The sequence below is a fragment of the Rhinichthys klamathensis genome, unplaced genomic scaffold (assembly GCF_029890125.1).
Source record: "Rhinichthys klamathensis goyatoka isolate OS25496 unplaced genomic scaffold, OSU_Roscu_1.1 h1tg000220l_1, whole genome shotgun sequence".
NCBI lineage: Eukaryota > Metazoa > Chordata > Actinopteri > Cypriniformes > Leuciscidae > Rhinichthys > Rhinichthys klamathensis.
The window spans coordinates 982,677-1,007,671 of record NW_026606744.1 but is presented as its reverse complement, the minus strand read 5'-3'; the positions used below and the strand labels follow the sequence as shown (position 1 = coordinate 1,007,671).

Here is a 24,995-nt window from a genome sequence, read left to right as displayed (position 1 = left end):
CTCAAAACTTTGAGTTTTTCGTCTTGGTTGTGAGAGAACTAGCCCCTAAAGACGGCACCGCCTCACTCCGGAAGGCTTTATGTAAATCTAAAGAGCTTTGCAGTGACTGCGTTTGCCGTTTCTTTATATTAAAATACAGACCATAATTTATGAAGCGTGAACTGATGAAAATCCTCAGATCAGTGCGTCCCTGTGTGGAAGACTGCTGTTAAACGACAGAGAGGAGAGAGGGGTGAGCAGGGAGGTGTAAAATCGCTTTGCTGGAAAAGACAAACGACGAGGGAGATAAAAAAAAAGAGGAGAAAAAGATGTACTAGTGAATCAGAACATCCCTTTCTTTTTTCACAGCCCAAGACATCCTATTCCACTCTTCCTTGATGCGTCCAGATTAATTCTTCAACATATTTCAAAAACAGCATCCTGAAATGCTAATATATCAAAGTTCTTGAGAGCCAAATAAGTTTATCTAGATCAGGGGTCGGCAACCTTTTTGTCATGAAGTGCCATTTTTAAGCTCATTTTCATAATGATCTTAATTTTCAGAATGATCTCATTTTTAAGATCATTTTAGTGTCACTACTTTTAATGAAGACGACTGTGTTGAGCAGCCGAACTTTCGGTTTAATTTTTGGCAGTTTGCACGTCGGCTTTCTGAAGAGATGCTCAGCTTCTCTGTAGTGATGCGCTCTCCAGTAGTGCTGTCTATCTGGGTAACAGGAGCCGTTATAACACGCTCTCGTACTGTATGTTTAGATTTTACCATCTTAGGAGGAGTAAAATTTACATTTGAGGCTTCAACAACTAGATGTATTTTGTCTGGTTTCATCTGGAATGCGAAAAAAAGCTGACCTCTGATCTAGATCTTTCCATCCTTTGAAAATAACATGTGAAAATGACTAAACTTACTGTTGCTTTTACATGTAAAGAGGCAACTACCGGACAGAAGAAGACGGCAAATCAGCTAGATGAATCTAAATTCAAATAAATACAAACTTAAAGGTGCACTGCATTTAGTAGTTTGGCTGCTAATTTAAAAAGTTTGAAACATTAATAAATAAATTGTGTTTTTGAGAAGAATCAGCTAGCTAAAGAACTACTGAATATACCTTTGACACAAGGCAAAATCGTGTTATCAGCAAAAACAGTCTAATTACAAATAAAACGCTAAACTACGTCAATCATTTTAAAATGAATAATTTAAAAAAGTTATAAATCAATTCAAATGTACAGTATGTAAAATGGATATTTATTTTGAGATTTGTAAAGCTCAAATATCAGGCCGTGTAAGCAGAATGACGGTGAACCGAAAGGAGAGCCCTTTAGAAAATATTCAAATCTATACCAGATTGTGTTTACAAGACCATGATGACATTACCATACACACACCGCTTGTGTCTTCAGGGCTGCTCTAATCCACAAACTACTCCCAACAATTTCAACATTTCCATTACTTTGTGTTTTTCCAGAGATTATCGAGGTGTCCTATTCATTCGTTTTTCAACCTGCACCTTCCGCCTCACCTCAGGTCTGCGCGTGTGTGAGGGGGTTCCTCCAGCAAACACAAACACACATAGAAGACTCATAAACACGGCCTTTGGGCTTCCCCGTATCTTTATTCTGAATGTGTGTCTCTAACTAATCCCATTTGACTTTTTTTCATGCTAAGGTCATCTCATACACCACACTCAGAGGAAACAACCTCCGCATGCAGTCAAAGAATGGAATCATAATCCGTACGAAGTGGGTGTGGGATAGAGATCGAGGGAGCACATAATCAGAATAAATAGGGTTCTGCTGGAAATATGACATCTCCGATCAAAAACCCAACACTGAGAATCATTCTGACGGACCAATCACTCTGGTTTTAGTCGGACAGATCTGATGTGAGCCCAACGGTTTACTCACTAGGCAACTCGGGGCACAAATCCCATGAATCCATGAGCTGAAGTTTGGACACCACTTCCCGTTTCTGAGGAGTTGTTCTTATTTCCCTGATGTCTATGTGTGTGTGTGTCCTCACAGGCCACTGAATTTGGGTAATTAAATGTTTAAGTTGGGCAGGTCTTCTCAGGCGCGGACACACACAAGTGCTGTGCTGTGATAAACCCCTCGCTATAATTAAATATGGACTACATTATAACGCACACACTCGCAGGCGTAAATAAAAACACTCGGCCTGTGGGGATTTAATCTGGCCATGTATAAGCCCCTCTGCAGCGGCCCGACGCCATCCTTGCTCTCATTCACACTCGGTGGGCTTCCCTTCGCCCCCTGCACCCTACGCCCCACACCCTCAGCCAGAGAGGGACCGCAGAGCCAGTTAATTAGACTCACTAAAGCATTGAGTGAAGAGAATCATAATGCATATATAACGATCCTACAGAGCAGCTAATACATGCCTGTATTCAAATGCTCGGAGTGAAGCGTGCAGGAAGAGGACAGAAAGCAGATGAGAGGGATGGAGTGAGTGCTCCTGGATGTCATAAAGTGAAATGAATGGGGAAAACAAGAAATGTGGCACTGTTGGAAAAAAGTGACCGAAATAAAGACCCTGTAAAGATGACAATAAAAACTAGATTCGCCTTTTATCAGTTAGGAAATATCACAATGACACGGCCCAATTAAATTTACTTTCCATTAAAACCATGTGATCTGGATGTTTCACAAGTCACAATCACAAGTCGGTATGCAAATATTACAGGGACATCCTCACTGGCAGTTTTCTAAAATTGAACTTTTAAAACAAACTTAGACTAACATTCAAATGTCTAGTTTCAGATTTTTATTTTTATTTTGAAAGAAATTAATACTTTTGATCAATTTAATATGTCCTTTCCGAATAGTGACAGTAAAGACATTTATAATGTTACAAAATTTCTAATAAATGCTGTTCTTTTGAAGTTTCTATTCGTGAAAGAATCCTGAAAAAAACATATCATGAGTATTAAGCAGCATTACAGTTTTCAATACTGATAATAATTTTAAATGACTCATGAGCACAGAGTCAGAATATTAGAATGATTTCTGAAGGATCATGTGACTCTGAAGACTAGAATAATGATGCTGAAAATGTAGCTTTGCCATCACAGGAATAAATTACATTTTAAAATAGATTAAAATACACAGTTATTTTAAATTGTAAAAATATATCACAATGTTATTGTTTTTAATTTATATTTGATCAAATGCAGCCTTGGTAAGCATTAGACTTTCCAAAACATTTAAAAAATCTTACCGACACCAAACTTTTGAATGGTAGTGTAAAAAAGTATAAAGTTTACAAAAATACAGTATAGTTTAAAGTGAAGGCTAGGACTGTAAAATCTAAGGGCCTTATCATACACACGGCGCAATACGGCGCCAGGCTTCTTTCGCTTGTTTCAGCACGACGCAGTTATCTTTTTCGCGTCCTGCGCCACATTGTTTAAATAGCAAATGCATTTGCGCCTGGTCTGAAAACGAGGTGTGTTCAGGCACATTGTTGGCACTTTGCTATTTTGAGGCAACTGAAATAGACTGCGCCATTGACCAACAAAAACCTGGTCTAAAGTCAATGGCGCAGTATTTTTTGTTATTTAAAGGGCGCATTAGTAATATGAGCCTATAGGCGTGTTACAATGTAAAAGATTATTATTGTGTACATTAAAGGTGAACCAAGTAACATTTTTACCTTAACCGAACAGCTTTGGAGTCATTGTAATGTTTTTATTACTGATTTCGTGTTGAATGGTGGTCGTCTCGCACCCCCCTGGTGCCTGCTGTGAGCTGCAAAACCACCCTTGCAACTTTGGGCCGGCGAGCCGCCGGCCTCAGTGTTAGGAAGTATCGTGTGATATCAGGTCTCGCGAGGTAACGAATTGCTTTACGGCAAAAAACAGATCTGATAAAATTCTGATAAAATGAGCATCAAACAGAAATAACCCGGTGCCGTATACATGTGGTGTTGGGCGCGCGCAGCTCTTAAAGGGGCCATACCTTATTTCCACTCGTTACAGCGTCCATCCTACTGAACAGGTACCGGTGTATAGGGGGAGGGGATCCGGCCGTGAGTGCGAGCCATCTCTGCGTGAGTGCTATTCACGACAGTACAAGTACTCCACAGCGACTCTAGGGGTCGCTGTTTGACAAAAACGGAATTCCTACTTAGTGCTGCTTTAAAGATATGGTGGAATCCGGCTTGTCCCGTAGATGGTCTGCTTGCACGCTTTAACCTCTGTTCTTTTAAGATCCGTTTCCTCTCGGGAGACGTTCAGTCTTTCCGCTTGCAAATCCCGCTATGTAAATAGCAACACGCCATGGCACGAGCGCAACTGGATTTTAAAGGGAATGGGAAATGACACTCTGATTGGTTTATTGCACGTTATGCCCAAAACAAACCCATTACTCATTAAGAGTAGGGACAACCCTTTTAGACCATGTGCCGACCATTTTTCCCGGCGTTAAACTAGCAAAATGGATTCGGACACGCCCTAAATGCACTTGCGCTGTGCGCTTTAGACAATGCGCTTAGATTGTTAAAATAGGGCCCTAAGACAGCATTTTATCACAATGCAATGTGATGAGCTCAGTAAAAATGTATAGACATTTCATTCAATACCAAAATTCCAAAATAAAGTCCTAATGTGGTGAGGAAGATTTACCTTAGGTGAGGATGAGGCCAACTCTCTCCCTATCACAGCTGTGACAGCTGAGGGTGCCAGGGCAGGTGGAGTGGACTTTCCTTCAGGAGCTGAAGTCTTTGGTGCCGGGCCTCCGGGGGCCACAGCAGGGTTGGGTCCAGCACTAGGAGCCTGAGGGGCCCGTCGTTTGTTGCTCATATCTGAGGTGTTGCTGTCTGTGGTGGAGGACCTGGGCTCATAGAACGGGTTTGATCTGAGAGTGGGAGAACAATTTGTTGTATTAGCAAATAAAGCTTAAACAAGCAAATTGGCGATTTATGTGATTTTGTTCACTTAACATGTACGTTTCAAATATTTTGATTTTCTGCACCTTTCCACTTGTCTGTCTGTTATGTGTGTGTGTGGTTGTCTTCAGGTAAAGGAGGCATCAGCAAGCATTATTAGCCAATAAAACGCTCTGCTGACTGCGAGAAAGACCAGGTGCTCCAGAGGTCACGTCTTATGAACTTTGACCTGTGGCCTCGTCAGAGAGCACACTGACAGGCGGACACAGACGTCCGCTGGCATCAATACACACTGCTGTGTAAAGGCCCATCACTCATCACAGACATACACACATACATGAACACACACACACACACAATGAGGAGAAAAGACTGAGCAGGTATTCAGCTGAAAGACAAGGTTAAAGACAAAGTATTCCAAGCTCCCGAGCTTCTGGACAAAGACAGAGAGCAAGAGAGCAAGAGAGAGTGAGAAAGGAGGTAGGAAAGAGCTGACAGAAATGCAACCAAGTAAAAAAAAGAGAAAGACGTGGAAAGTGCAGTCAAAACAACTGGAGGTGAAAGAGAGGACGAGAGACCGAAAGAGAAAGATAGAAAGCAAATTAGAAAGAAGGTATTAGACCTTCTAATACTTTTTTTTTTTTTTTAAATATGTCTCATGTAAAGTACAACTTCCTTAGGCCAATCCTGTGACCAAACAAAATTGGAAAAATAATGATCAGTTTGCAACAAAATTTCGTAAACTTTTTTTGTTTAGAAAAATACAACCTTTTTTCTTGCAGGTGCGACTAAATTTTGTTAGAGTTCGTACTGTGTCCAACAAGTTGCCCAACTGATAAGAGCTGCCATTTCTGTTGCATATGAAAAACTTCTAACTGCAAACGAATCGAAACCGCGATTCTTCTTTGAGCTGTGCAGCGCAGACAGTTAATCACCTCGGACAGATATTAGAACGTACAGCGCAAGCTCAGAACAGGTTTATTCGCATCAGTCGAGGGCCTGTCTCAATCATGCGACATGTTACTACACAGCAGTGAGAGATCCACTGAGAAAGCGTTTGAATTCGGCGCAGTGTATTACTAACATCGTTGCAAGATCTAGTGAGAAGATTTCAAATTCAGCGCAGAATTCTCTGTTATAAACCATAGATATCAGATCAAACAGCGCTGACGTGGAAGTTATAGAAGGCTTTTCGGTCCACAAATCACCAACATTCACTATGGATTTAATGTTGTATCGCTAACTGTAACCATGGTATTGTGGCAGAAATAGTTGCTTTTTTTTCAGCAAAGGTTCGTACAACCTTTTGAAAGTGTAATTAGATGACTTTTAAATAGGGTTTTTATATATTACTAATGTTAATAAAAGTTCATTTTATCTGCATCTTATCTCAAGCTCAGTGCTTTAACAAGTAAACATGTAATATTATTAGTTACTGCACTTATTAATGCAAAATAATAGTAATTTTTGGATTAAATTACGACGCAGTGGTACCAGTGCTACTGCTCTCACATGTTAGTCTGGATCCCTGCATAAATATATAAATAAAAAGTTTCAGTCAGATTTTATTTTGAAAGACAATTCTTTTATTCAGCATGGATGCATTAAATTAATTAAAAGTGAGAGTAAAGAATTATAATGTTACAAAAGATTTCCATTTCAGATAAATGCTGTTCTAAAAAAGTTATCAGCGTCTTCTCTCATTTTTGCTACATAAAGTCAGGTTTGGAGACGTGTGTCCCTGCTGGAGCACTGTGAGTGAGTGAGCGAGTGAGTGAGGGATGAGAGAAATGCAGAGATGAACAGACAAGGCCAAAGAATGTGGGGAACAACAGAAGCCTTGTTCCTGCTGAAAGAACTCGCTCACCACTTTCTTCTCTTCCGACAAGTGCTTTTCTCCTTTGCTCATACATACATCATGTACATGCACACACACTCACATACTACAAATGAACAATAGAAGAGCAAACAGAGGACAAGTTGTGTGTGTTCCTAAACCGAAATGTTTTGTCAATTAAAATAATAATCACTTAAAATGTTCTGCTGTAACCAAGAGCCCCTCCCATAGTGTATCCCAGAATTCCTAGACTTACTCATCAAGCTCCTCCTCCTCAGTCCTGGCGTACAGGTATTTGCTCATGTCCACCGGCCGGACGTTCTTCCTCTTGCTGCTTCTGGGTGGAGATATTTTAGGCTGGGGTTCGGGCTCAGGCTCAGCTTCGTCAAACGGGTTCCCGCATTGAGAAGGATCCAGGTCTGTGTCAGTCTCATCAAATGGGTTTGAGGGATAAGTGGTGTCCTGATCACACACAGGCTCCTGATCTTTGATAGTGGGCCAAACATGGGACTCGGGAGATGCTTCTAGAAATACACAAACAATGCACAACATCCCCACCTGTATTATCTAAATTAAACCCATGATTACAGTACTATAAAATGTATCAACATGAAGAAACACAATAATTGAAAAAATAATTGTGAATAATCTTATGATTGAAACAGTAATAACTCCTGTAATCACTTTAATACAATACAGATCGTTTCAAAGCAGCTTTACAGTGATAACAGGAAAATTATTCAATGATGCAAACAGAATTAATTTCCGCTGTACAGCAGCTCTAAAAGAAAATACTTTAGTGTCACTATTCAGCTGAAATCAATTCAGTGTTGATTCAGTTCCGTTGTAAAGATTATCAATTATTAAATGGGTTCATTTCATCTATAAAGCAGTTCTGGAGAAGACAGTGATGTCATTGACCAGCTCAGTTCTCATCCAATAGTGTCAGTCCAGTGAAATCAATACTATTGTTGAAAATGTAAACCAAAAAAAATTTGCTGTTATATGAAGCTATTCTAAAAGTTCATTTTTTTGTTAGTTGGGTGTAATAGAACAGATTAACATGCTGTAATGCTCAAAAGCCATATTTTTCATATACTGTACATTATTGCATTACCATTATTCCCAGTCTAATTTCTACAAAGCCCCCACTTGCGAAAAGCAATGTGTACAGGAAATGTAACAGGCCTTACCATAAAAGCTTACGCACAAAAGCTTCTCTTGAAAGACGTAGCCATTCCCATTTTGTCAGGACAATCTGTTGTTTATGGATCAAAACTTATAAGTATTTCTTATTATTTGTAGTTGTATTTTCTATTAACAGTTCTAATTATAAGCTTTATGTAGTCGCTATGATGGCTATGCTGTAAATGAAGGGCAAAGCTTTTCCTCCGTTAGGCTGCTAACTAACATTACGAAGTGTTTACTTTAGCTTTTGTAAGCTCTTGCTTTTGTAAGTTGGTTCACCACCCTTTAGGAAAATTATTCATGATTTTGTGATCGATTAATGTTTGTATTACCATAGTTTTCTGACAAATATGATTAAATGGTGGATAACATTGTATCTTATAAGAAAAAAAAAAAGTGTATATATATATATATATATATATACACACCACTCCTGTGAAATCCGTGCTTGAAAAATCTGTTTAGAACAATCCTCTTGTTTGTTAACATTGTCAGGGTCTGAATCGGGCTCGAAATGGTTTGAAATTGACGGCATTGTTAATATTTACATGTGAGTAGAGCTTGAGGTTATGAAGGGGCGTGACATTTCCCGAACACGCGCTAAGAGCTGCCAATCACAACACACTAGGCCAGCTATCCAATCAAAGCACATTTCGTATTTCAGAAGGACGGCCTTCATCGAAAATGACGCGTTCAACTAGACTGGGGAGAGAGGAGCTGTGAATAATGTAAAATACGTGAAACACTTTTTTTTTTTAACAATCAAGCATGAAAACATTCTTGTACACCCCAAAAAAAAAAAAAGACTTTGTAAAAGGGCATAATAGGACCCCTTTAAAACAATCATATGATGTTCCCTTTAAAAAATGAAATGCACATGGATTAACTGTTCACAATAAGATCTATAACATGCATTTACAAAATAGGGTGAATTTTCATTTCATGCCAGGTTTAAGACTAACTAGTCCCTTGGGTCATACTGACAACCCACTGACTAGTTGCATTTGAAAATATGTAGTTTTGCACATCCCTAGTATCAAATGCATTTGTATAATTAAATATTATCTTAATAACGATTTTCTAAAATCCAGCTGCAGTAATCATTCCCTCTTCACTTAAAACATCAACACGCATCTCAGATTGTTAATGAGTACAACCTGCCCTGTTGATAAAGGGGCAAAGGGGTCACAAAAAGGGTCAAGGGTCACTCCTTACCATCCTCATCCGGGTCACCAAAAGGGTTAAGGTCAACCAGGTCATTAGGTTCATTGAAGGGGTTAGAGCTCATGTTGCTCTGGTCTTGGTCCTCCTGATCCAGGAAGTTCAACTTACTGATCAGCTCTAAACAGTCAACATCCGTCCACAATGATAACAGAACAGAAAGAAAAAGAACATCATTCATCAGTCCAAATCAATCCACGAGAAGAACAGATGAACTATCAGGTGAAACCTTTAAAAAAAAAAAAAGACAAAAAAAAAGAAAAACTGACAAAAAAATAACCAATGAATAAATGGTTGACATCTGCACTTTGAAGTGAACCGCACCAAAATCCTACAGATCCGAAGAGCCGATGTAGGGTTTTATTCAGAACTATTTCTCCCACCATGAGCCAGCTGGCCAAAAAAACAGTGTGTGTGCAGGGTGTGAGAGTGAAGTGCTCTCTGAGGTGATAAGAAAGGTGTGACTTCTCTGTTCGCTCCACCACCATGTCACCCTGACCCATATTAGGCCATCAGAGCGCTCAACCACATGACCAGTGGTGTCTTTAAAGACCTGTTCCAGGATCATCAACTCCATGGTCACGGAAACAAAGGTGGGTAGCTGGGTTCACTACAAACTGCAGAAAGTGGAACGAGGGCACAAGATCACAAATGAAGAACGCTAAATAAGGATAAAAATATAGCACGTGGGGGAAAAAATATCAATGAACTTAACAGATGCTCAAACACACAGTACAGGCAAAGGGATGGGGAGAGAAGGAGAAAGACAGAGATAGAGTATAAATAAAAGAATGAAGGAAGGTGAAAGCTGAAAGACCTTCAGAAGAGGAGGCAGGCTTATTTGCTTGCTTTAGGCAGTCATCTGGATCTCCATCTATAGAGCTGAGAGCATTCAGCTGCCTCACAATCTCTGAAAACAGCACAACATACACTCAAATACACACTCACATCTGTATAATGCAATCAGAGGTATGCAATACATACGGACTCGTATGTGTGTGTGTGTGTGGGTCTCTCTGAACAGAGACTGAACTGTGTCTCCGCTCTAACAAACTGTTAAAAACTGATCGGAGAGCATCGCTATGGCAACAAAGAGATTCCCAAACGCATACAATGAATAAACAACTCAAGCATTTCCATAGGAGCTCCATACATAGACTTATAAAGGGATAAAAGCACATGGGCTTAATGTTAAGACTCCACAATATGGGGGGTGATGGGGGGCTGGATAATATCAATGTCTCAAACACACACAGACATACACACATACACACACACACACACACGCACACACGCACATGCAAAACAAACATACACACACGGGACATATGTTGGATGGACCTTATCATACACATCATAAACAAGCAGTGCAATGTGTATAAAAATAGCTAATAAACAAACTGACCAAAACAGAGCAAAAGTAAACAAGGGCAATAAGTCTCCATATGCACAGGCAAATGCACACATGTGTGCACATACAGACAGAAACTAAACCACAAAAGAAAAAGGAAAACTCTAGCTTAAATGAAACAGTTGAACTGAGACTGAAGAAATGAAGAGTGAAGAATGGCACGCGGAAATTTACAAGGGACTTTAAATCCACACACATCTATTCTAATTCTTCAGTTGCAATCTAGAAATAAATATACACTTTATACAAATGAACCATACAGCCCTAAGTAACCACATCTGGGAAATTCTAGAAAATAAATATGAATAGAATAGAATGGAACAAAAACAATAGAATAGAATAAGCAAAACAAAGAGAACACAATAGAAAAAATAAGACTATAATTGATATAACAGAATAGGAAATATAATATAACTAATAATGAATCAGAAAAATATGCAAGAATTAAATATAAATACAATATGATAAATAAAAGAAAAGAAAAGAATAAAATCAATTAAAAATTAAATAAAAAAATAATGGAAGAAACAATAAAACAGAACAGAATAAAACAGAATACAAAAAAACTCCTGAAAAACGTACATTTCGCTGCATTTGTACTGCAGTGAACTACTGTGCAAACAATTAACTGGAACAGAGTAAACAAAGGAACAGAAAACAACTAGAAACAGAAAAGCTCTTTGGTGGTGTTGTGTTTGTACAGAAATATCGGATCCACCGGTAAAGGCTCTTCATATGAAATCAAGCCAGTCTCACCTGTGATCTTGGCGGCCTTCTCCTCCTGGTTCACTCTGTTCTCCTCATCTTCCTCATTCTCTTCCTCAAAATCATCCAGATTGCCAATATCGGCCTGCTTCATGCTCATCAGACTGGCCAGACTCTGCATATCTTCATCACTACACACAGAAAGAGAGAGAGACAAAAGCACAATATAAATCTGATGAAATCTTCATAAACGAGGCACTTCACACGCTACTCATTCGGACTGCATTTTCAGCATTTATTTTGGTGTAAAATAAATATGAAATGGATTTAAATACAGTTAAATTGAGAATTGTTCATTTAGTTTTTTGATAACACAATAAACTAACCCTAAAAAAGTGAATATGGTCCATTCACTGTGCTTTTGTGTAAAAAGCATTTTGATACACTGAAGGAGATGGATGGAAGGAGAGAAGAAAGCCAGGTTGACAGAGAGAGCGAGCGAGAGATGATTGTGTAAAGGGAATGCCCTTCATGGTCCTGCTCATAAGAGGCAGTGCAATACGGACATGCATTCCAGCCAGGGCATTCACAAGCACGGCGAGATAACGCTCCAGGATTAACTCCCTCTCTCCCTTCCAATGTCCCCGTTTTCTCCTTCTCTCTATCTATCTCACATTTCTTTATGAATGCGGTCCAGTCTTTCTTTGGCAGGCATGGAGCTTATTTGAACTTATGTAATGGGGTTTATTTGTGCTGTTGACATGATTCCCATGGGTTAAGAGCGGTTACACTTCCGCCACATAACCTCTGTCACACACACGCCGCAAAAGCCACACAAACACACACATATCTCATATAGCGCAAGGGTGAAATCACATACACTCATACACGCTTCTTGCCTTCTTTATTTAGAGGCAGGCAGAGATCAGAAGCAAAAAAAAAAGAGGGAAACAGGGATATTGCGAGACGAGTGAAGGAAAGATATTTACACTCTCAAGGCCAGTGGCTGGAAATATTCCATCTGACTTCTGTTTGCTGTGACACATGTCAAAGAGCAACAGCTCACGTCTGGGACAAAGTTCTCCAACAGGATTTGATTTCTCATCTTGTGACATTTTCTGAGCAACAGTACCCAGGATACAAAATTTGCAAAGGATTCAAATAAAAATAATTTAAATAATGAATTCATTGTAATATAAATTTGATATACCACAAATACCAACAATGAATTGTACTTTAAAGACAAATTAGAAGTTATATATCTTGGGCTGAGGTCAAAAAAAAAAAAAAAAAAAAAAGAGGGAAAAAAAGTATTAACTCTTTCCCCGCCAGTGTTTTGTAAAAAAAAAGTTGCAAGCCAGCGCCAGCATTTCGGATCATTTTCACAAAACTTTCATGGCCCCAAGAATATTTTGAAGAATATTTTGGCACACTGAAGAAGGCACGCGCCGAAACGCGTCTGTGCAAATAAATAAATAAAATAAATAAATAAAATAAACATATGCATAGTGCGGCCTCTCTCCAATTTTTCGTACTCTAATCATCCAGGCCAGCACTCTTAAAGTTTATAAGTACATTGAGTGAAGCCTGCTCCTATCCTCACTCCCAAGAATATTTTGTTGTATGAATATCTGTACAAGCAATATATCAAATATAAATCTATCTTAGTAATATAAATCTTTTTTTGCTTTTCAACATAAAACTATTTTATTTCAGCTTCATGCATTCTTTTTTTAATTAACACTTGAATGTGGGTAAGTTTCAACGTTTTCAACGTTTTGAACAAAAAACGGAGAAAATTCAGTTTTTGTCAAACTAGGTCCGGATCGGATTCAGAGCGATGATCATTATCATCATCATAATGTTTGATGACTGCATTATTTTACATGTGCATATGCATAAGCAATGCTTCTATCACTTCTATCTGCTTCTTCTTAACCTGTTTTGATCTGGAGATTCTATATGCTTTCAAAAGATGCATTATAGCGCCCCTTACCGTACAACAGTGAAAACATGGATTGCCGGAAAATACCTGTCAATGGCGGGGAAACGATGTGTCGTAAATGACGGAAAAATCCTGTGCATCAGTTGATTCATTTTAAGTTTGTTCACAAATTTCATCTTTCCCCAAACAGACGGTTTAAAATGAAGCTCACAGATACTCCAGTTTGTACAAAATGTAATCTGAATACGGTTGGCACTTACCTGCATATATTCTGGGACTGCCCAAATGTCTCTAATCTTTGGTCCCAAGTGACAGTATTTATCGAGGATATTTTTTGGAGTTTCCAATTCCTAAACTGATTACCTTATTTTTATTTAATGATGATTCATCATTTAGTATTTTCCTCAGGTTTAGAACATCATCTAAATGGGTCTTAACAACAACACTACTGTAATTGTATTTCATGTATTTTCTCTTCTTTCTTTTTTTTTCAAGGCTTTGGCAATTGTATATAGTTTAAAGGTGATGTTTATTTTTTTGTACATGAGTACACGTATACTATTTGGCATATAATGAAGTAAAGTGTACATTGTCTTAAAACAAAATAAAAAATTGATCACAAAAGAAATAAAATGACGGAAAATTCCGTCAATGGCGGGGAAAGTGTTAAGTTGCAGTCACATTAGTGAAATATTTCAAAACTTTGTAGGTAAAAATGGCTCACTGTCTGTTGTAAATATGTAGCACAGCTCAGAAGTCACTTTCCAAGCAGCTTTCTGTGGCGAATCCACATGACCAACTTAAACCAGTTGGGAAATCTGCATGGGCAAATCATTTGCCCTCACGTGAAATTCCCGATCTTGTGGATTCCTATGTAAATTCGCTGAACAATGATAAATGTGACCGTACCTTTAGTCCATCGACCACTTCAAAATCTCAGGGTATTCAGACATATAACTTTGATCTATTGCTTTTTGCATAATATCTAGCAGGAAAGTACTGTATGTCATAAAAACTTAAAGATCATGATTTTCTTATTTTACTTTGAAATCTTGGTGGCTTTATGCAAGGATTATTCCACATGTAAATTGAGTTCTTCCCTTAAAGCTGCAGTCTTTCCTCTTTGTTGCCATCTCTGTTCGAAATCTGCAATTGCAGTAATTCGCAGAATTATCAATTTTACGTGAGTTGTACTTCGACACCCTCGACACGGCACAGCGCGGATTAGGGGTGGAATGGTACATGTATTCGTATTGAACCGAAACGGTACGGGCGTCACGGTTCGGTGCATGAATTTACATGGAGAATACACGGTATAAAAATAAATAAAACTCGCGTGCAAATGAATTAATGCAATGCGGAACTACTGATACATACGCGGGTTCTTTAGGGACACATAATCTGTAGCCCCGCCTTAGGCGAGCTCCGCATATGTGTGCAGTTTTTTGTCAGGTCGACAGTCCAGTGAGTGAGTCAGAGATAGCAGCACCAGAGAATGGCAGCACTAAAGGACGAGTACGGCCAGTGGTGGCGACCCACAAGAGTTAGAGGACCCGCCGGCCTCTTTAAGATAGCAAATTTGGGAAAACATCGCTTTCCAAGTCAGTTACAATTAATTAAACCAACAAGCTTCAATATTAGGTTACTCCTTTGCGCGCACACACTCTCTCTCTTTCTCTTGCTCTGGTTAATTAATAAAAAAAAATGATTAGGCTACAGCGCTATTTTATTTCACTTCAGAATTCTAGATCTGAACTGTAGCTAAATGGGAGGGGAAAAAATCAGAACTATATATATTTTCCGTTTGACCAGCAAAACATTCATGAGTCATGACAGCTGTTATCTTATCTATTTATCCAACCCATTTAAACACAGTCTGTGGGTGCCATCTTTTGCACATTCATCATATTGCATTGGTTTTCATTTCTTGTCCTCAAACAGAGCACTAATCTGTTTATTTTTAAGTGACACATTCTACATTGATTAAAAAAGTAAATCAAATGTGTTTTTTAATGGTAGTATTATTTTATACAGAAATAAATTATATATAATTCAGATGAGAATAAAGTTAGTGTTAATTTAAAATATTAAGGAAAACAAATATATTGATCTGAAATATAGCAAATTAATTTATTATGAATTAATAACATGTATAATAACAATAACATTATTATAATTAATTACATTAATTACATGAATTACTCAAATGTAGTAATATGGTACAGCCTGAGACATGCACAATAAAAATAAATTTGCCTTCTGCATTTTTGTTTTGCTTTTCCCTCCATTGTACCGAACTCGTACCGAACAGTGATGTCTGAACCGAGGTATGAACCGAACCGTGACTTCTGTGTACCGTTCCACCCCTAGCGCGGATGAACACAATGTTTGAGGAGAGTGTGTGGCTGTCAGTCACCGCGCCGGTGTGGATACTGGCATTCAGAATCACAGATTATTCTTTTTGGAAGTATGACCAACATAATAATTTTCACCGGAAAATGTCATCTGAACAAGTAAGTAACATCCACTTTTGTTCTGGTTCTGACATTGCAGTAAATTGCGCTGATTAAATCTAAAAATCGCTTATAAGTTATCATATCACGCAAAACCGTGCAAATTATACTTTGTTCTCAAATTGTTAATGTTAACAACGTCAGCATTGTGTGACTACATGTTATGTCCTTCCGATATGTATCCTTGTTTTCGCATGGGTCCGGTTACAGTCTCTTTTTTTCTGTAGCCACTCCAAAGTCCGAATGAAGTCTTTTGCATTTTACAACGGGTGAGTCTCCAGTTGTCACTGGTGATTGTCATTTGAACCTTTCTGGATCCGCCATCAAATTGATAAGTTTAATTATATCAAGTGCTGTGAGAAAATGCTATAAATCTCCACCTCCAACATCCTCACACGCAATATAGCCTACTAGCCGAGACTCCTCCTTTATGTGTACAGATGTGACGTAATGACGCAAAGACATGCTCGAGAAAAAAAAAAAAAAATTTTTTAAAACATTATTACAAGCTTACCGCTTTGAATCGAGCTAAGGCAAGCAGATAGTTGTGAACACTGGCTGGTTATGTATTTTCTCAAATATGTATTTTGGATAATTTTTAACCCCCAAAAAGCTACGGACTGCAGCTTTAAAATAAATACTTTCTGTTTCCTAGATAAACTTCTGGGGGCGTATTACAGAAACTTTCTATCTTCAGTCTTAAAGGGGTCATATAATGGTACATGCACTTTTACAAGTTGATTGTACTGAAATGTGTGTTGGCAGTGCCTGTACACAACCATCATATAATGATAAAAATCCATCCAGTGTTTTTGTTTAAATGTCCTTATATGTTTTCCCCTGCCTCAAATTGAGCCGTTCGTTTTTGTGACGTCAATAAAACGGACGCCCCTCCCGCGATTGTTGAATGACAGCAGTGATTCAACACAGACCCGCCCTCGCTCGTCCTGTCAATCATAGTCCGCGCGGATCGGCGCGGTTATTGTTGATATGCTGGAGCACTGTCTATGAGCAGAATGGCGTCTAAGCGATTGTGGTGTTCTGTTCTTGGGTGCAATACCGAACACAGTCATTTTAATGTTCCTAAATCCGAACCGCTGAAGACGCAGTGGCTGAGTCGAAGGGAATATTCCCCACGAGCAACGTCAATGCTCTCATGTTTGCCGAATCATTTCTCAGTGGACTGCTTTATAAACGAGGATCAGTGTAAAGCTGGTTTTGCTGAGAAGCTGCACCTGAATAAAGGATCGGAACCTATTCGTGTTCCTGCTGAACCTTCAGAAGAACTAAAGTGAGTGTAACGTTTTATTAATCTTTATATTAATCTTTGCAAATCGCCAGCTGCACGCTTCACGATGAATGCGTCGGTTTACACTCAGGGTACATTACAGCATGTTTTCTATGTACAACGTTCTCAATATAATTCATAATCCCACGTTTATAATGAACAACGCGTTATGGTTATTGTGTTATTGTGTTACAAACGGTGTATGCGCAGAACAGAGAGGCGGGGTGAGCAAAGCTCATTATCATTTAAAGTCATATGCACTGAAACGGCGTGCTGAAAACAGAGCTGTTTTTGACCAGGTAAAATAAGTGTTTTCTTACAATACTAATGAGAATTTTTAATTAAAGTATATTACAAACTTTTAATTTAGACCCTAAAGAATCATATTAGCTTGTACAAAAATGGCATTATATGACCCCTTTAAGTTAAGACAAGACAAGTTAATTTAGGATTTTTCACAAATTTGTATTACAGAAGCAAATCTTATGTTGATTTAGGATTCTTATCCTATCTTTAAAAATCTCATCTCATCTGTAGTTAGGAAATTATCTTAAACTTAAAAGGAAAAAATCTTAAACCCCTCCATCGAGTTCGGTAATCAACTCTCAGGTCTGTTACCAGGCAACCAACTACGCAAAAAGCTGCTGTGAAGTAAAACGGAAAAACTATAACAGAAAGAGATAATAGAAAAGATAATAGAAATAACTGAGATTAAAACAGAGAAACAAAATAAGTGGTGCTTTTCATTAAGTAAAGTTTTGATAAACTTGGTAGAAAAGGCAAAGCCTAGTCCTTTTATTTCATAGGAGTTTGTAATTATTTGTCAGAGTTTTGTCGTCAAAGTGCAGCACATCATTTGGGTGTCACAAAGTCTTTCCACCATCAAACATCGCTGTTCTTCATCTTGTATCATTAAAAAATGTGACGTCATTCCCAGACAGGGCTATTATGTGATTTTTATAGGGCTATTATTTTATTTTTATTTTGAAGTTAGGACACCAGTGGGGTTGTCCTAAAGTTAAGACCGTTTTTAGGATTTTTTGTGGAGTTAGGATGCTTCTGTAATACCATTTTCCTATCTGTAGTTAAGACAAGATTATGCACTTAAGAAATGTAATTTTGTAATAGCTTTTGTCCTAATTGAGGTCCTAACTGAAATTGCCATGGTTACCATACAGATAAGATAGGATTCTAAAGTTAGGATCTTTCTGTAATGCGCCCCCCCTGGCCTCTAAGGCTTCTAAGTCCCACCCTGGCCAGAACATTTCCCGAGAGCGAGAGAGGACCTCACAGGAGTGCATATGAAGACGGGATGAAATCACGGGAGAGAATAAGGGCTGGAGAGGGGGATGAGAGGGGGAGAGATCCAGGAAAAGGAATGTCGAAATGTGAGGTATTGAGAAAAGGAATGAGAGCGTAATTTGAAGTGGCAGCATTCCTTCAGGGTGGGTGTAGTCAGCTGGTTTTGGAGGTGTAGTGAGCTGCTCTTACGTGGCTTTGCCCTCTCGCAGGAAGATGCAGGACAGGGAGAATTGTAGCGTTGCTGAAACCACTTTCTTGGACAGCGGCTTGAACTTGAGCTTGACGTCTGTCTGCGTGGGCATGGCGCTGGCGTACTGCTTCATGTTAATGCAGCTGGTGGCCAGCGCTTTCCGACGACCCGACGGAGATTCCTAAAATAACACGCAAAAAAGAGAGAATGTGAGTTAAAATACTGTTTAAAAATAAAAAATTTTACTTGTTTCATTTAATTGCTACAATACTACATCGGGGGGGAAAAACGGACAAATGAATATGATTGACTGACATCAATATGTTTTTAACAGTTTCAAATGCTATGAAATGCATATGACAAAATAGCCCTATGGTGCTTTGAAAATATATATTTTTTAAAACAATCAAAAAGAATGAATGAAAGTTGCTAATCTTCACACTCTCGGGTAAAATCATCGCCTGTTTTAACACGTACAAAGCCCAAACACACACATACACACACAGGAAACCAGCACTCCTGGAACATGTGCATACAAGTTTAAGCAGACCGTCTCAATGAAGTATTAACTAAACAGAATGCTAAAGCTTCCAGCAAATAGAATGACACTGAATTCTCAACGGTGAGATAAAGTGTCATTTTGCAGCCATTTACAGGCATATAATATGTCAAACTTAAAATGATGTTTTCGAACCAAGAAAAGGTCATATCAGAATTCATTTGCCAAAATAATTTAAATCACTAAACTCAGTAATAGTTTATCACCTCTGACACCAATAGAGTGAACTGGCCCTGTCATAATGGTCAATGGCGCCCCCTGTAGGTCAGAGGGTGGGAATATTTTAAGGAGACTAGAAAGGAAACTCGAAATGGCCCTGATTCTGCGCTCTTATTCATTTGCTTTATTTTTTTTTTTGGTCTTGTATGATTAGTGGAGTCTGGTAAACATCAATTCTGATATCTTATTAAAAATGATGTGGAGAAGAAAAGGGTTCAACACCAGCCATGTGCCAAAATGACTTGAGGGTGACAACATCTAATAAAATGGAACAAAACAAAACACTAGCCCACCTGCACCCTTTCCATTTGCCAGATAGGCCGGAAACACAGTTGGAGACGTTCCCTGACCTGCCTTTTCTTATTGAACAAAGCCAAAAAAATATCTTCACATTCAGTCTTTGTTCTTAGGGCATTTCCACAGCTTGCTGACTAAGTATCAGCAATTTGCTCGTGGATGAAAGTACTACTCTCAAACATGTTTCAACACCATCACACAGGCCATAGTGTATGGCTAACTGACAAAAAAAATATGATTGTTATTCGATATACATCTAAATTGAAATATATTTGCTCTAATATGGCTTTTTTTTTTAAATCAGAGGAACATTTTAACCAAACAGCCAGCATATTTAACATGATAAATGCAAGAAATAAAATACAGTCAAAGTTCATAGTTAAACATAATCGGTTAATTCCAAATTGTTTAATAATAAGTGAACATAATTATTTTATATAACAATAATATTTTTAATACAGAGCATTGTAAATTGTGTAAAGTACATTCTGTTCTTTCACAAACATATTTGAGTGGATAAAACTAATCATAGAATTAGAGTCGTGAACTGGTTACTGAATCAACTGACTAAAATGAACATTGGAAATGACTCAAACTAGTCAAGTGCCTTTCTTGTCCGTCTCTAAGTTTCCTCTCTTGCTTTAAGCCATTATTTGGCCTTCTGTTCAGCAAGTATCTTTCCTTTTCAGCTTTCTCTATGGGTGAGATTCATATACTGTAGGCCTATTGTTCAGTCTTTTATGCTCTCTTCACTTTTATCTCATCAGGCCCGTTGCGCAAAGTAATCCAAAACAAAATGAGCAGAGAGTGAAATGAAGGCCCTGTGTATAACACTCACGGCAGGCCTCTCAGAGAGCCTGTATTCATATTCCTGACAGTGTGCATATGTGGAGCGACTACGTATAGATCTCCAGATAGAAATCTCACTCGCAGGCACGTGTGTGTGTGTGTGTGTGTGTGTGTGTGTGTGTGTGTGTGTGTGTGTGTGTGTGTGTGTGTGTGTGTGTGTGTGTGTGTGTGTGTGTGTGTGTGTGTGTGTGTGTGTGTGTTTGCATGTATCAGTGGTCCTGAAGGTAAAGAGGAGCTCTTATCAGAGCAGAGACGCAGAGAGCTGAAGAGTGACTATATTCCGTCTCAGATATGCCTCGATACAGCTCCACACACACACACATAGAAAAATCAGCCGACTCATATGGAGCCAGATCAGACTCATTAATAATTCACGCAAAAAATACGATTCACACATGCGTAGACAATTTCACATGCGTGAAACCTAATTCACGTACACACAAAAAAAAATCACGTGCGTGAAAAAAAAACATATTCACAAAAAGCAATTCACATGCACAAAATAAAATTATATATTCATAAAATACATTTCACAAATGCAAAACACAATTCGTAGATATACAACTGTGCACAAAAACCTTTGAATCTTTAAAATGTACGAGTGTGTCCTTGAATTTGAATGTGCAAATCGTCATTCACGTACGAATCGCCTTGGATGTGTGTGTGTGTATTTTTGAGACTTTCCTGGCAGCGCTTACTCGTAAAACAGAGCAGTCGTACTCTTCAGCCAATCAGATTTAAGCTCATCAATCGACCAATCACGTGAGGGCGGGCCTACCTGCATGTTACGTCATCAGCTTTCGACCAGTTCATGGCTGAGCAGAGGTAAGTGCAGTTAATCGTTCATTTCGGTGTTAACTGAAGTTAGAGATCAGTTGAAGCAATAGTTTATGAACTATTAACTGATGTAAGCAAGTGTTGTTGTAATCAGATGTCCCATATCGTGTCAAAAATGAAGAAGGATGATGCTTGTTTTGTTGTATTTTAGACAGCTCTCAGCTACAATCATCACGCTAATGATTGCAAAACAATCATCTGTGGTCAATATACCCACCCTAGCTCTCTCAGCACTGGCCTCATCGAGATTGTTCTTATAATGGTGAATAGACCTTTTTAATGAGCACCCAGTGTTTATTTGCTATTTGTGTATGTTGTTAAATTATTATTAACACTTGTTTCGCTGCATTTTTCAGGATTACTCACCTTTGGTGTGACATCTGGATAGCAGTCACAAACATCTTAATCCATGTTGTTTCTTTATTCTCTTTTATACTTTTGTTTTTATGTCTTAATTGGTAACACTTTACTATAACGTTTCATTAGTTAACATGAACTAATAATGAACTGCACGTTAACAGCCTTTAATTATTTTTTGTTAATGTTAATTTCAGCATTTACTAATACTTAATTAAAATCTTGTTAACATTAGTTAATGCACTGTAAAGTAACAATAAACAGCTATATTTTTAACTAATGTTAACAAAGATTATCAAACACCGCAACAAATGTATTGCTCATGGTTAGTTAATATACATTAAGTAATGTTATTGTACCATATTGTAGTGTTACCAATATTCAACATGCATTTCCTTATGTTTTGTGCTGTATTGTCATCTTAAGGTTTTTAAATAAGGTTTTTTATTGTCATCTTAAGGTCTCACAGGACAATATTGTGAAGCTTTAATTTTACTTTGCTTAGTAAAATAGGCAAATCTGATTTTGTGCTGATAAGACAAAGGTACTTATCATAGAGAGGCAATTAAGATTATGCGACTAAGATTACTCAGTAAACTCTATTCAAATACCATCACTTAATTTCCCACTTCCTCTGTCTGCACCTCTCGTACTATAGGTTGTTACTATTTTAAATATCAGGACAAAATCTGATATGTCCTAACAGAGAGGTCTACTGATGACTGGATTGAACACAATTCATTTGTTCACTTTTCACTTGATGTATTGCACTTATATTTATATACTTTAAAAGCAAAGTAGACTCTGACTGGATCTCACAACTCTGGAAGAGATGTATATTTCTCTGTACTGAATGTTCATGATCTTCATATGTAACAGGAACATAAATCATGATGAAGTCATTTTATATATATTTTATTCCCAAAGAATTTCGGAAACGTTAAAATTAATAAAACGTGTACATCAAATTGAACTATGTCTTTGAATCTTTTCATTCTGACAAGAACATTTAATAATGCATGCATAGCAAGGCTGTATTCCTAGAGCGTGTACATATAGTCCGCAGGAGACAAATGAATACAGTAACAATGCATCACTTTCAACCTCTTGTTGAAACAACTGTCAAAATGGTTGGCTTGCAACATGACTGTTTTCAAAGATTTACAGTAGGAATGGTAAGATCACAGTTCTGGTTGTCTGCAACTTCATACATCATCTGTCTCGGAAATCTGAAACAATAAAACTACATAATATATGATGCTTAAAACAAAACATGTCTCCTATATATGCACGTCATTACATACATTATCATCAGTTGAATGTGTGGTGGACAGGACATGAAAATCCATCAATACTAAAAATAAATGTTTATGTTCACATGTGGACTGAACAGCAGTTAATAAACTATTGCATCAACTGATCTCAAGCTTCTTTAACTTCAGTTAACACAGAAATGAACGAGTAACTGCACTTACCTCTGCTCAGCCATGAACTGGTCGAAAGCTGATGACGTAACATGCAGGTAGGCCCGCCCTCATGTGATACTGATTGGTCGATTGATAAGCTTAAATCTGATTGGCTGAAGAGTACGACTGCTCTGTTTTACGAGTAAGCGCTGCCAGGAAAGTCTCAAAAATACACACACACACATCCAAGGCGATTCGTATGTGAATGACGATTTGCACATTCAAATTCAAGGGCACACTCGTACATTTTAAAGATTCAAAGGTTTTTGTGCACAGTTGTATATCTACGAATTGTGTTTTGCATTTGTGAAATGTATTTTATGAATATATAATTTTATTTTGCGCATGTGAATTGCTTTTTGTGAATATATTTTTTTTTCACGCACGTGAATTTTTTTTGTGTGTACGTGAATTAGGTTTCACGCATGTGAAATTGTCTACGCATGTGTGAATCGTATTTTTTGCGTGAATTATTAATGAGTCTGATCTGGCTCCATAGACTCACAAGGGCAGCGCACACTAACCCTTCTTCCTTCTTCCAGTTTGCTGAAGGTGATTAATCTGACCGAACGACGCCACTGGAGGTGCCGAAGAAGAACACCCCACGTGCCAGCGGCTGAAACACAGACAGAGACGTAAAGCGCTCGAGCGCTGACCCGATCAAAACAACAGTGCCGCCTGCCAATCTCGCACCCAGACAAATTACCCACAATCCCCCACTCCAGCTGGGACGGGAGACGGTCCTCTGTGACTCCTTCAGTAAATGAAAACGATAAAAGGGAGAAAAAACCTGCGTCTAAGATTCAAAACCGCTCGCCGACGAAGCCACTTGACATTTGTGTTGACATTTGAGCCCCTGTTGAATCGGTCGGAAATACAGCATGTCATCCCTGAAGAATCCAGCGCTCCAAAGCGTGTCTTATCGCTGAGATTATGCACTGGCATTATACCGAGCTAATAGTGCATGTAGGTCCTTTATGAATGAATTTCAAAATGCATCAAACACTTAAGAAGGATTTAGTCCTTCTCCGAAAAAATACTTAAGAATATGCAAATACGCGGGGAAGAATTAGGTTTAACAGATTTGACGAGCGCAAACAATGATGGTGTTCTTTTCCCTGGCTGCCAGTGTCAATCAGAACTCCAGATTACCGTCCAGGGTTATGACAATGTGTAAAATGAAAAGAGACAATAAGACATTTTTAATTTATCACAGGGATATGACTATCAATACGCAGCTATTGTACCCACAAAATTGCTAAATACCTGGCGGAGAGGGGACATGAAGGTGCCAGGGTGGCTCACTGCTGCCCCCTGCTGCTCCCTTAAGGGCATATCACCCTTCACTCACACACACACACACACACACACTAAGAGAATACAGTCAAACATAAGATCATAAATATCAAAATGCATTAAACATAAGTGAGCTGAAACTCTAAACTCCATTAGTAACAGACTAATATGTTAATATTTTGTCATTTTGAGACTATCAACATAAGTCAACAGCCTTGTCAATGGATAATATATATTTCTGTTTCTAGTAGATTTTAACTAAATTTTATAAAATGCTAAATATGTTAATTTATATTAAAGTTTTGTTTATATCCCGTATAATATCTTTAAACCACTGTCACCATTTAATCCCAAAACAGAGACGTGCTTACCAAAGAGTCGGAAAGCATAGTGCGGATTACATTAATAGCATTGTGCAGATTATATAAATAGGAAGTTAAAGAAAATATACAAAACACGCCGTTTTTAGTAATTGAAACAAAACTGAAATAAAGTAAAATATAAATAGGCCTATTAGACAAAACTTAAACATTAGAAATGTTGCCTTAGCTGCTAAGTGAAATAATTGTAAGTACTAAAATTGCTGAAACTGAAAAAAAAAGAAAATATCTA

General features: G+C 38.1%; 1 protein-coding gene across 1 annotated transcript in view; it reads right to left on the bottom strand.

Annotated features, from left to right (window-relative positions):
* The window catches only part of ehbp1 (EH domain binding protein 1), a 165,730-nt gene that overhangs the window by 96,817 nt on the left and 43,918 nt on the right, over positions 1–24,995 (bottom strand). The window contains exons 6-11 of the mRNA XM_056264310.1: positions 18,503–18,684; positions 11,317–11,456; positions 9,967–10,059; positions 9,144–9,269; positions 6,997–7,264; positions 4,641–4,872 (exon numbers count right to left, since the gene is read on the bottom strand). Of these exons, the coding sequence (XP_056120285.1) occupies positions 4,641–4,872; positions 6,997–7,264; positions 9,144–9,269; positions 9,967–10,059; positions 11,317–11,456; positions 18,503–18,684 (1,041 nt within the window). The remainder of the gene's footprint in view (positions 1–4,640; positions 4,873–6,996; positions 7,265–9,143; positions 9,270–9,966; positions 10,060–11,316; positions 11,457–18,502; positions 18,685–24,995) is intronic.